Consider the following 13,723-nt stretch of genomic DNA (forward strand, 5'->3'; position numbering starts at 1 on the left):
CGAGCTTTCTCTGGGTGAAGATGCCGTCGCCACGTGCGCGGTGAAGAAGGGCACGCCGGGACCTTTCGTACTGAGTTGGCGCAAGGCTGACCGCGAAATCGCCAACGACGGTCGCATCTCGGTTACTATCAAGGCCAGCAGTTCCATGCTCAGCATCGATGCCGTTCGCGTGGAGGACGTTGGGAACTACACCTGCACAGCGAAGAACGCCTTCGGCAGCGACGCCCTGACCCTGCCACTGCTGGTGTCAGGTGAAGCACACATTGTTATGCCTCTTACACTGCGGAATATAATGACCCCATAATTGCCAACTTTGCGGGTGAATTTTTCCAAAGGAAACATTTTAGAAGGCTGTGGCGTCACGTTCATAATTGGTACAGGAAACACTGCGCCAACATCACTCTGTTGCGAAAGCGCTTGCTCGTCGTCTGATGTACGACACAACAACGTGCGTTCTTCGAGTCACGTCTTCAAGTCTTTAACTGCGTTAAGGCGTCTTCGAAAAGGACGTATAGACTCCATCGCCAGTTATTACGTGTTTTGTTTCGCCGCCGGTTCAAACAGTTGTTTTTGAAAACACACGTTGGTCTTTGGCGATCGCCCTCATAGCTACAATAGAACCGACGCTGTGTACTGGGGAGGCATTTGGCGTTAACTCAACCTTACTCAATAATCCTCCCCCCCTTCCCGTCCCCCAACGCACGTTTTAAAACAAGACCCTCCACTCCGAGTCCAGGATTGCCAGAATCTCCCGCGGTTTTTCCAATCTCTCCAACTGGTGTGAAAGACGTGCACCAGGTGCCGCTAGGCGTCCGCGTTAAGGTTGGTAGGCTCCAAACGACTTTGCTTGCTTTGCTCCTTTTGCTCCCCGTTATTTCGTTCGGTCGCTACTGTCGGGATAAGGCTCAGCAAGTCTTGTAGGCAGGAAGTCTCGTAGAAAGAACAGCTTCGCCAGGTTCATAACGCAATGTTGGTAAATGTGAACAGCTTTCTTATCTGCTTCGTTCTCTCATCTGTTGGAAAGTCGACGGGAACACCCGGTAAGCGTTTTTACGCTAGCAAGTGACTGCTTCGATAATGTGAAGTCCGCCTGTAACGGCATGCCGATTCTTCGACAACTGTTTCGTCGAATCTTTTCAGAAGCGCCGAAGGTAGTCGAGTTCTCGTTCCCTCCGACTCTTGCAATAGACGACGAAGTCATCACTCTCTGCGTGGTTAAAAAGGGAAGCACGGGACCGTACAGAATCACGTGGCACAAGGACGGCGCGCAATTGCGATCTTCAGAGCGGGTGTCCGTGTCAGCGCTGTACGAGAGTAGCGTGGCGCTGAGGATCACTGCGCTGCGACCCGAAGACGTCGGAAACTACACGTGCACGGCGAAGAATTCCTTCGGCAGCGACAGCGTCACGGCACCTCTCGTCGTGCACGGTAACAATTAGCGCCTTTTCGCACCAAAACGCGCGAGTGGTGATGCGAAAATTTATCTTTACCCGCGCACAACCTCGTTTCGGAAATACGAATTGCCCTCCCACGATCGCATATAACGTAGCCGGTTGTCGGTAGATTACAATGCGTTGTTTTAATTTTCGGCGGTGTATCTTATGTAGCAGTATTAATGTTTGGTCGTTACTGATTTTTTTTTTAATTCCACTGCCGACCGATCCGCGTGACCTTTTTGTTTGCGTGCATGAATGATGAAATGCTAGAGTCTAGTTAGAACGAATAGCAGTCACACTAAAATTTCAAGAGATATTTTTTCTTTTTCAGCACAATGTTGTCGGTTAAAACTTGAACATCACGAAAAAGTGTTCGCCCTGAAGTGTCTTGATTTGCACTCCGGCGACCTTTTTTCGGACCGCTAAATTGATTTTGTGCGTCAAAACAACGCGTCGACTTTTTGGTCTCCTTGCAGTACTTCTCGCATTTCAGAAGGTGAATTATGTTTCTTTTTCTTTGCATATTTTAAAGGCACACAGAACTAACTTTAAGCACAAATTTCTTAGAAATAAATCTAGTGTTCGCGCAGTAATTCTGACTGCCAGCTAAATGATGCTTGGGAAACTGTTCAGCCATACTTGAGTCGACGTTAATCACCTTACTTCTGTGGGTAAATTCTTCGGGCACGCCTGTTTCGAGTCGGGAAATAATGTGAGTTAAACAGGCCGGGAGGGCCTTTTCATACGCAACCGTCACGGGGGTGTATGTGACTTGTACAAAGATATATTCATCTGTACTCAAAAAAAAAAATGCGACGCGGAGCTCACCTTCGTTGTTGCGTTTGGATGGAATTTATCGGGTATGAAGGCTTTTAATTTTCCTATCTCACTTTAAATGTAAAATGAATTAAACGCGCGTGTATGAGTTAAGTTTAAATACCTGTTCTATAAAATAAATGCACCATTAATTAAACACGATTCGCATAAGAAGACGCCTATTTTGTTCCTCGAAATTTCGCTTAACGTGAAACCTGGAACACCAAATTTTCTGTGCGCCCCTGAGAGAAGACAGAAGCTATCCAGTACTACTTTTGTTAAGTACGCCGACTAATGCAAAGAGTGCGGGTTTAAATTCTCGCGCGTGCGAGGGAAAGAGAAGTGAGACGTGATTTAAATTAACCCCCTTGCGAACTCCACTTGTCGTGTGAATAAAGTCCGACAGATGTCGCTAGGTGTCCAGTTCGTTGCGGGTTTGGCCCTCCGGCTTCGTTGCTTCTCCCCCGGCAACTTCCAAGTCTCATCACAGTTAGCTCTCGCCTCGGCCAAGTTAGGCGCTCGGACAAGTTCTTTCAAAAATACTAACTTAACCTTTCTCATGAGCAGTAATTTATTAAGGCAGAGTATGAAAACCTTCTTGACGGCACACCTTCCTCTCCTCGTCCTCGCAGTCGTGGCTTCTTCGAGCGACATCGGTAAGCTGACAGTATATTACGGGACTTTCCTCAACGAGCAATTCAAAAACCCGATACTCCAAAGCTTACTCTCGATGACGATTTTCAGGGCACCCCAAAGTTTTCGACTTCACATTTCCGGCGGAAGTAGCACTGGGAGACGAAATCCTCGTCGGATGTGTCGTCAAGAGAGGAACTCTGGGGCCGTACCACATCTCGTGGCAGAAAGACGGCGTAGACGTGCAAAGCACTGACCGCGTGTCCGTGTCGGCCCAGTCCAAGAACAGCGTAGCGCTGCGCATCACAGCCGTTCACCCCGAGGACGTCGCCAACTACACCTGTCTCGCGTCCAACTCTATCGGCAGCGACAGCTTCACGGCGCCGCTCGTCGTGCACGGTGAAGAGAGATTTGGTTGCTACAAATCTTCGTAATGGCACAGTACACGCACATTGCTTTTATGGGTGGTGTTTTACGCTCAAAAAATTCGTAGAGGTGATGATTGTTTCGAGTCTTTTTACAGGAGTTTCAAATACGTTCTAATGCACAACTCTCCCGATCAGCAGCCACTAAATGTGATCAAATGCCCTCACATGCCAGATTTTAGATGCGACTGCATCTCATTCACTCGCCTTGTCCCTCCATACGGCGTTGTTGTTGTCCGTCCACACCCCTCCCCCATTCTCCTCGCCGCGCGAGCTGCGCTCTCCGCCGCTCACCCCCTCCTCTCCGATAGCGAACACTCTCTCGCGAGGGTCATTGGATTGGCTTGGATTGGATTGAATTTGGATTGGATTGGATTAACGTGGATTGTGTCGCGTCATAGCCGCGCCACGTTGCGTCATAGCCGCGGCAGGGGGTTCACGGCACGTTTCACGCGATGGGAGAATCAACCTAACGGAAACAACAACGGAACCCCCTATGCGTCGCATCTACACAGGGGTTCCCGCGAGGGGAGGTGGGAGTAATTTTTCCATTGAGGGTGAAGCTTTTCTTTTGATCAGCAGTGCATTCAAGGATAGACTCTTCAGAGTTAACAATGTCGTGTGATCCTTTGCGTGCATGTTGGCAGACACACAGTCATAGTTTCGTTAAGAGATTGGAACCGCATGTTGCGCATTGTAAGGTAAACGCCGACAAGCAATTCAGGATTTCCACTAGCAAGAAATATCACGAGTTACGCCGAAAAACTTTAGGCTGCACGGACAATCCAATGCAAAGTCAACTTCGGGCAAAGACTTGGCTTCGCGCCATCATTTCAAACTCGATCGTCCGTTTCGTTCCGAACGACCCATGCCAGGGGGCGTTAGTTGCCCGCGCCGTAAACGCCGGACGATTTTCTTCTACCCTTTCCCAGGTCGTTCTCGCCGTTTTCGCGGGCGCGTTGCGCTCTTCGAGACTGGCAGCGTTGGTTTAAGGGCGTACAGATATCTCCGTTGTCGGCACCAAGTACCACGATGTGCGTTAAGAGCATAAAAAGTGGGATGAGCATCTGGAAAACACTCGGCTTAACTTTGCTGCAGTGGATCGAGATGATTTCTGCGGGCGATTTTGGTGAGTCCTTGATCAGAATCCCTTACTGTAGTTACCGAATTGTAAAACTTACGAATCAGAGAGCTTACTCAAATGAAGTATTCACATTCGGCGGGTTCTTTTTTGTTTTCGTTCCCGTTCCCGTGCCAGCGCCGCCGAAGATAGTAGAATTCTCGTTCCCTCCTGACGTCGCATTGGGCGACGAAGTGATCGTCACTTGCGTGGTGAAGAAAGGCAGCGTGGGACCACATCACGTGACGTGGTGGAAAGATAACGAACCGCTGGGAATGAGCCGTGCAGATCAACGTGTCATTGTGTCCATGCCCTCGAAAAGCAGCGCCACCCTGCACATTGCAAGTCTTCGAGCGGAGGACATGGGCAACTACTCGTGCACGGCGCGAAACAATGGCGGAAGTGACAGGGTCACCGCTTCGCTCGTCGCTTCCGGTAATCAAGCTTTAGCGTTTCAGCGACGCGTAGCCGCACAGGCGAGATATCTGATATAAGGGTTGGTGCATTTCCTTAAATTTACCGCCTAAATGGTCGTGCTGAGCTCGCATAATAGCTACACTAAATTATGCGAAACACGTCTTTCAGCATTCTGCGAGGCCCTAACCAGAGTATTACAGATAAACCAAAGGCTCAGCAATTTGCTGAAGCTAGTGTAGACAAATATATGCATTAAATGCAAATAACTGTTTTCTTTGTGATGATTATTTCGTGAAATTGATTTCGCTATACGTCGTGTACAAACTTTCGTGCGTTCACATTCAAGTTGGCCATTGATATATATGTAAGTCATACAAACTTTACTACAAAATAAGATAACTGTGGTCTAATTCCGGTAGGTGTGGTTAATTATTTAAAGGCGTGGTAGTCGTTACAGAAGGTTGACGCCGTTAAGACGTATCAGGTGTATTTGAGTCTATATCTGCAAGAGCAAGCGAACTTGTATTTATTTATTTATTTATTTATTTATTTGACTGGAACAATGCAAACATTACTTTTATTTTTTGGGTCACATGCGTTGAACTTGTACAAATGTACAACTTGTGCAATTGTTTTTTTCGTTTAGTACAATATCATAGTGATATGATTACAAATTCAGCTTTATGAACACCACGTGGACATTATTTGTAACGCAGAATGGTTAATACGGCATTGTTTCAAGAAGACGACGAAAGCTCAATAAACGTCACATGCTCCGCTACTGCCCGAAAAATAACGCTACGTATAACGAAGTAACACGAAGATTTGCAAGGGCTGAGTAACACCAGTTCACGTTTTTGCGCTACAAGTGTGTCCCGAAAACTTACTTCCCAGTTGAGCGCCTCCGAAAGAGCGCTTCGAAGACCTCAATGAGCGCGAAATTAATTAGCTAACGGAATGCAAGGACTTTCGTGGTTGGCCCCACTACCTGCTTCGAAGTGACCTTTCATAATTTTTCTGTTTCTTCACACAATTAACATGACGCACTTATAAACGCAAGCGAACGTCAAAAGAGTAATGTCACTGCGCTCCCAGTGATTCCGGTAGGAAACACAGAAGACACAGTTACGCTTTCGTCCACCAGTTGTCGCTAGTTGTCCGTAAAGCTAGGTCAAGTTCGCGAATCGAGGGACTTCTGCAGTTTCGGTTATTGTCGCTTGCGCACTCTAGTGCATCGGGCACTGCCATATCGACGTCCAGTTAATTTTCTGGTGAATCTCGAAGTGTTAATGTCTGGTTTTAACCTCTAAGTCGGGTAAAACTTGAAAACATGAAGCATCGCTTTCACCTAGTCGCGACCCTCGTTTCAGCCGTGATGCATCTTTGCACAGCCAGCGGTAAGCATCCAAACGTCTCCGCATCTTTTTTTAATATAATACCGTCATTCGTTATCGTCAGTGTGACTAAAGCTGCGGCCTCGTTCCAGCACCACCGAAAGTGAGGGAGTTTTCGTTTCCGGCGGAAGTAGTGCTGGGCGAAGAAGTGATCGTGGTCTGTCTCGTCAAGAAGGGCTCGGGTGGCGCCTACGTCATCGCGTGGAAGAAGAACGGAGAAGAGCTGGAGAATAGCGACCGCGTGTCGGTGTCGGCGCAGTCCCAGAGCAGCGCGACCCTTCGCATCGGCAGCCTCCGCGCCGAAGACATGGGCAACTACACCTGCACCGCCCAAAACTCGTTCGGCAGCGACAGCTTCACTGCTCCGCTCGCTATGAACGGTTCGTCTCTTTCATTTGACAGTCCGTAACAGTTCCGAGCAGTCCGAGGGCTGTCCAGGTGTACGCTCACAATAGAAAGCATAGGGGAAAAAATATGCGGAACTGCTCTGGAGCAGTTCCGGGAAATCCATAATGACAAATCGAGGAGACATGCTAATCTCTTAATTGTACAGGCGTGAGCTGGCGAGGGGATATGCGTCGCATTTGCGGTTCAGTCATCAACTGATATGTTAGTACGCTTTTGGATTAGCCATCAGCCTTCAAGACGCTGGTACTACCCAGCGAAGACATATCTAGAATATTGCTTTCGGATATTGTGTTTGTCTGTTTAAACGTTCTTTTTTCTCTTTGTTTTCTTTAAAGTAGTAGACCGGTAGCTGTGAAAGACGAACGGCGAGCTCCGGAACACTATATTTTCGCAGTACTGTTTCCGATCTACCTACTACAAAGCGTTCTAAGCATCCATATTCCTTACGCTAAAACGGAGATGAATGCGAAAGTGTTTCAAACGCTTGCGCTCATTGTGCTTGTGTAGGAACGTATTTTTTCAATGCAAAAGATACCAAGGTCATTCGGGAACGCTCCTGCCCCGCTCACACTCGTGTCGGCCTCCTTCTTGCGCATTTACCATTTACCTCACAAGCGGTGCAGTTTCTCGCCTCGTTTTCGTTTTTTTACTTCGTGGCTCAACATGCAACAACCGTAACTGGCGCGCTTTGTACGCGTAAGCGCGCTCGTGACTCAGCGCGCCTGAATTATTTGAAAAAGACTACGCATTCAGCCGCCAGATGCCGCTAGTTGTCTACAGTTTCCGATGAAAACGGTAGGACCTGGTAGCGGCGAAAAGAACGACAGCGCAGTGAGTGCACTGTGAGGAAACGGCGAGTTGCGTGCTGCTCGAGCTCTTCCCAGCTACATACGCGGAATTATGAACGAACCAACAGCGATATTTCTGTTCACGTCCCTGCTGTGGATTAGTAACTTTTGCTGCGGACAGGCGGCTGCCGAAGGTGAGCGCTTGAAATACGTCAGTATTGAGTCATTGGGGCGAAATACAGTTGAATTAACCTCGCTGATACGTTAAAAAAAACGCGAGGGAGAAACGTACTATCGGGAAAAATGTACTATCCGGGAAGAAACGTACTATGGGAAATATTTAGCGTTCGCAATTGAGAGCGTACTAACAGGGAAATCGTATGAACCGGGAACGTATCAACGGGGTTTTCGATTTTTACTGGGGTATCAACGGGGTTTTCGAAATATATACTGTATTTGCTTGTCGGGGTTTTCGATTTTTACGGTAGGCAAGGAAGTATGGTTCACCGTACTTTAAAACCTCAGCACGTTGAACATATTTACTGCAAGTCTGTGTATCTCATTTGCTGTTAACGTTTTGCTGGCGTAAACGTTATTGCATTTTGTACTTCTGGGATCGCGTGAGGCGTTTTACGCGAGTTGTGCTTAGTTTATAGCAGTGTTGAAATTACGACGCTACTCGCCAGCCTGCGTACAAAACCAGCCCAAAAACAATGCTTTTGCACACCTCGTTTCGGTCCCATCAAACTAGCTGGCAATTTGCACGGCTGGCGCAAGGGGAGTTAATGTTATAAACATAAGTTCACGGACCATCTCAAAACACCGATCGCTCTTAAAAAAATAGGTTGGCGAATTCACTAATCGAATACTAACAAGTTACTTGTCCCAGTATACACGAGGTACTTAGTAACTGGAGGTAGTAAATTTAGCACTAGTCAGGGTTACTAAATGAAGCAGGCAGTAAGCACCACTACCTCCACTAGTAAAGTACTGGCAATAACACTCTTCTGAGCTACATGCGTTTACTAACTGGCCATGCATAACCTAGTCATAAGCACGAGCTTAATCTAGTGCATTCTACTTCCTACACTCAGTTAATTTCCTAACCATGCAGTTGCTAGTGGCAGAGCCTACGTACAAAACCACGGGGTAGTAAGGTTCGTAAGGTGTTACTAAATACGGCTGTTACTACCTTTTTACGACCTTTTTATTAAGAGTGATAAACTGAGCCTCGTCAGTGAGATGAACTACATGAATGGGGAGAAAATTAGGGAAATACAGTAACCTGAGCGCACTGATTATTCCGGGGTTCTACTAGTTATCGGTGCAATTCGGTTCTTCACTCACATTTCAGATTCGCCGAAGCTGCATAGCGCGGGCTTTTCAAACGAGCTTTCCTTGGGCGAAGACGCAGTCGCTACGTGCGCAGTGAAGAAAGGCGCGTCCGGACCTTTCGCACTGAGTTGGCACAGGGAAGGCCACGAAATAGCCAACACTGGTCGCATCTCTGTAGTTACGAAAGCCAGCAGAACGATGCTCACGATCGAGGCTATCCGAGTGGAAGACATTGACAACTACACCTGCGTAGCGAAGAATGCCATTGGAAGCGACGCCCTGACACTCCCGCTGTTGGTTACAGGTGAAGCACAGCGCATATTCCGGTCTGCTCAACCAAAGAAACGGTTTTTTTTTTCTAGCTAATTTCTGCATAGTGAGAGAAAATTGTAACACTTTAATGGGATGCTGCTTTCCGGAAATTGACGTGTGTATCGGTTGCATATATGGTGCTCCTGTAAGAATCTTACAATGTTTCCCCCGAAAAAGGTGTTTACTGTAACACTTTTTGTCCAGGAAGGTTTGTCCTGATTGATTGATTGATTGATTGATTGATTGATTGATTGATTGATTGTGAGGTTTAACGTGCCCACTCTACAGAGGCAATGAGGCGCGCCGTAGTGGAGGGCTCCGGATTAATTTTGACCACCTGGGGATCTTTAACGTGCGCCGAAACCTCGAACACATAGGCGTTTTCGCTTCTTCTAATAGCTGCTGCTTTGTTCCTGCCTACCGTTTTTATGGATGCCTTTGTTCTTCGGTAATCATTTGAAGCAATAATAGCCGAAGAATGCCTTTGGGCGTGGCTGTGTACAGCCCCTAATAAGTCCACGCGTGTCATTCCATCCCGGTTTTAAAAACGCGAAGTATCGCGCGCTATCCTTTTGAAGTCGCACGGTTGGTCCGCAAGACGTCCGCCAGATGACGGTACCCATCCACAAAACGGGTGGCGGTCCGCGCAAAACCGTCCGCTCCGCTTCGCCCTCCGTTATTTCTTTGCCGGACCAGGAACGAACTAGTCGGCTTGTACTTCACTTCGAACGGTTACTGCCTTTATGGGAACAATGGCTCGCCAAACGTACATGGTCACGCTGGTGAATCGCATTAGTTTGACTGCATGCCTGATCCTATCGTCCATCGCAAGCGCAGCTACGCCACTCGGTAAGCGGTTTTATATTGATAAATTGCCGCGTCAACGACGTAACGACGTGATGTACTCGTATCGTGTGAATGGTCCCGCAAAAGACTTTTCGTCGAATCTTTCCAGAAGCTCCAAAGGTAGCCGAGGTCTCCTTCCCTTCAAGTCTTGCTTTAGGCGATGAAGTGATCAGCCTCTGCGTCGTTAAAAAAGGAAGCACGGGGCCGTACAGAATCACGTGGAGAAAGAACAACGCAGAAATAACGCCTTCGAAAAGGGTCTCCATGTCAGCGCTGTCTGAGAGCAGCGTAGCGTTGAGGATCGCCGCGCTGCGAACGGAAGACGTCGGGAACTACACGTGCGCCGCGGACAACTCCGTAGGAAGCGACAGCGTCACGGCACCTCTCGTCGTGCACGGTAACAATGCCTTTTCGCACGAAATCAGGCCGGGAAGAGCTCACGCGTGGCATTGACTATAGTGCTCTCACGCGCTTGTGGTGTTGCGAAAATTTTGTTTCATTCCTACACGAACCTCGTTTGAGAGGTCAAGATTGCCGCCCTGCCTACGCGGTGCCATTCGCACCGTCTAGCGAACGCATGTTACGTAGCCGGTTGGCTGTTAGCCGATTGTAATACGTGGTTTAAATTTTCGGCCCTTTATTTCGCCTATAAATTGTGCAAGACGGTTGCGTTTTCTCTTCTCTTGCATAAAATGATTTCTTTCTCGTGACTGCTTCGGTACAAACTCTGGAACGCACTTATGGTCGGAGATTCAAGTAGTTAATTGAAAAGCTTCGTACGAGATGTGCTTTGAGATTCTAAACGGCCCAGAACTGGCATTTGGAAAAAAAATCACATCTGAGTATGACAGGAGGTATATAATGGATACACGATACACGCCTTGTTCCTTGGACCAAGATGAGCGCCATGGACATTAACTCGCTTGTATGAATTGCGCTTGTATTTGTGACTCGTAAGCCATGTTCTGAATTATTTAGGCCGATTCGTCCGCCTTTTCTCGCAAGAAAATTACATTAAACAGTCCCTATGCCTTTTTGTCGATTTTGCATCTAATGTAAAGACCTTCTTAACTTTGTTCCGGGAGCAGCCTTCCTTTGAGTGAGCTGTGCTGGCAGCATTATAAATTGGCGCAATCGACAGGATAATGTAACTGCTCGTGCACAACATGATTCAAACATTTCGCGTTCTTTTTAAAGGTTTGGGGATTTAAAAAAAGTCTAATCTCTGCGTGAACCACCGAGCAGTCGGTTTTTACGTCAATACAGGTTGAAAGCAAATACACCATGTTGCAAACAATTTTGAGTCCGGTCTCCTAATTTCTCATACGGCCGTTAAGGGCGCACCTTGATCTCATGTCTTGCAAGCATAACCCATAAACCGAGGCATTCCACTTCAGCTACATAGCGATACAAAAGACTGCTCAAGTTAATCTACAGAATTCGGCCACATAGGAGACGTCGACAGAGTCTCGCTTCCTTGTCCCTCTAAACTACGTGGAGCTGAATAGCGATACAAAAGAGTACTACACTAGTTGAACTACAGAATTCAGTTACAGATGATACGTCGACACAGTATCGCTTATTTGTCCCTCTAAACTACGTGGACTTGCTCGTTAACGTTGCGAAAATCGGAAGCAAAACGTTCCGCGCTCCTGTAATCCGAGAAACATAATATAGAGTAGCACTTTTGTAAGTGCGCTAATCAATATCAGCCATAAAGTGTGCCAAATAATACCGGCCACCATTTTATAGCTCTCAGAAGTTTACTTGTGCGCAAGAAGGAAATAGAGCAAAATATAAACTCATATTTCCCTGCCGTGAACCCCGTTTATGTGGTGTCAACAACGACCTCCAGATGTCGCCACTGATCCAGCTGGCTGCCGTTTGGGCACTATGCTTTGGCGCTTTTGTCTTCACCTCATTCAAGTTTCGTCCTCCGTAGCCGTCATTCCACTAAGTTCGGCGCTTGCTGCGGTTACTCGAACCCGCAAAGGAAGACGTATCTCCGCGGTTGTACTTCTCATGAAGCATGAAAACCTTTTTAGCAGTGCAGTTTTAGCAGTGCAGTTTTCGTCAAAAAACGTAGCCTGTACTACCCGTACGTTTACTCACCGGTGACAATTTTCAGCGCACCCCAAAGTTTTCGAGTTCATGTTCCCTCCGGAAGTAGCACTGGGAGACGAAATCCTCGTCGGATGTGTCGTCAAGGGAGGAACTCTGGGGCCGTACCACATCTCGTGGCAGAAAGACGGCGCCAACGTGCAACCTACCGACCGAGTCTCTGTGTTCGGCCAGTCGAAGAATAGCGTAGCGCTGCGCATCACAGCCGTGCACCCAGAGGACGTCGGAAATTACACTTGTCTTGCAAGGAACTCGATCGCCAGTGACAGCTTCACGGCGCCCCTTGTAGTTCACGGTAACGAATTTTATTTCTGCTATTTTTTCTGTAGGCACAGCTCCATGATTACAGAACATAGGTGGGCGTGTATGTTTTTTTGTTGTTGTTCCCCTTGGGCTCGTGTATATTTTGCACCGCACCCGAGTGCCTTATTGAAAAATTCAAAAACACTTGAACTTGGAGAACACTTGAAAACCTTGTCCAAGTTTTTTCGCGCTGTTTCTCAAAGCATACTACACGTCAATTGCTTTAGTACCTTTATTATAAAATGTGACGACTGCAACTAAAGTAAAAATCTTTTGTTCGTGGTACGTCATGTCTCCAGTCATCGTCATCATCACAATTGCGAAAAATAGAATTATCATCATCATCACTGCCGCTGTAGGTTGGTTTTTGGTGGACTGATATAGCGCAGTACTAGCACGACAGACATGCGAACGAGTCACGGAGGTAAGCGTAAGCTGAAATTATTTTTTGCTGTCTGTTCATTTGCCGTTATTATTTGCTCCAAACCAGTGTCCTAAACTAATTTCCTGCATTTGTTTTACAAGAGATGTCAACTTCGGCTTCGTAAGACAGCGCGCGTTTTAAGAAGTCAATACAGCACAAAATACGAACGTCACATATTTGATAGTAAGCGATTGTCCCACCAGGTGTCGCTACTCGTCCGTTGGTTCTCTCAGAAACAACCCGGCCGTTTTTTTTTTTTTTTTTTTTTTTCCCTTGGAGCGGTTCGCATCTTCACAACTCTCGCGGAGACTCGGAGCATCCAAGTTAGAAAGCTGACCTCTACACGTCGAGGCTAGTGGAGATATGGGCCCCTTGATGAGGTTTCTGATGTTGGCGTCTGCAATGCTGAGCGCGTGTGCAAAATCAGAAGGTGAACTCTTCGGACTTTTTTTTATTTGACAGCAAGATCTGGGTAGGATAAAATAGTAGACTGCTGTCCTTTTAGGGATGTTAAACGCTAAACTGCTGCGTTTACCACCGTTTCTTATGCATGAACTGCTTACAATTTTTAGCAGTTAAAACCAGGAATGACTTTCGATTAGATATACAGACATTACAATATTTGCGAAGTAATTAAATTAGTACGTCTGTGTAAAAAAATGAGCCAATTACCGATAAGTGATAAACGATTTTAGAATTTCAGTTTTGATGTTCTCCACAGGTGTATGACGTCTGAGCTGTCAAAACAAGCGATGACTTTTGATTCGATACACGTACGTTACAATCTTCACGAAGTAATTCCCTTTCATTCGATTAGAGATGAATGATAACCGATTCAAGGGTTTTAATTCCAAAATTGTCTACAGATATTGAAGCTCGTGTTCATGAGTGGCGCGTTGACGTAGTCAAGTTAGCGTTCTTAAACGGCTACCGTGCGATAACAAA

General features: G+C 46.9%; 1 protein-coding gene across 14 annotated transcripts in view; it reads left to right on the forward strand.

Annotated features, from left to right (window-relative positions):
• The window catches only part of LOC144158759 (cell adhesion molecule Dscam1-like), a 207,011-nt gene that overhangs the window by 124,453 nt on the left and 68,835 nt on the right, over nt 1-13,723 (forward strand). The window contains exons 1-2 of one of the 14 annotated variants that reach the window (XM_077689863.1): nt 6,208-6,244; nt 6,334-6,621. The exons of 11 other annotated variants lie outside the window; for them this stretch is intronic. In XM_077689863.1, the coding sequence (XP_077545989.1) occupies nt 6,223-6,244; nt 6,334-6,621 (310 nt within the window). In that variant the 5' untranslated portion in view covers nt 6,208-6,222. Of the gene's footprint in view, nt 1-4,723; nt 4,866-6,207; nt 6,245-6,333; nt 6,622-12,066; nt 12,347-13,723 lie in introns of those variants that run through there. 2 more of the 14 variants (XM_077689871.1, XM_077689867.1) reach the window with 2 other exon arrangements.

Source organism: Haemaphysalis longicornis, unplaced genomic scaffold (genome assembly GCF_048455015.1).
Source record: "Haemaphysalis longicornis isolate Haplotype H1 unplaced genomic scaffold, Haemaphysalis longicornis Haplotype H1 scaffold_10, whole genome shotgun sequence".
Classification (NCBI taxonomy): Eukaryota; Metazoa; Arthropoda; class Arachnida; order Ixodida; family Ixodidae; genus Haemaphysalis; species Haemaphysalis longicornis.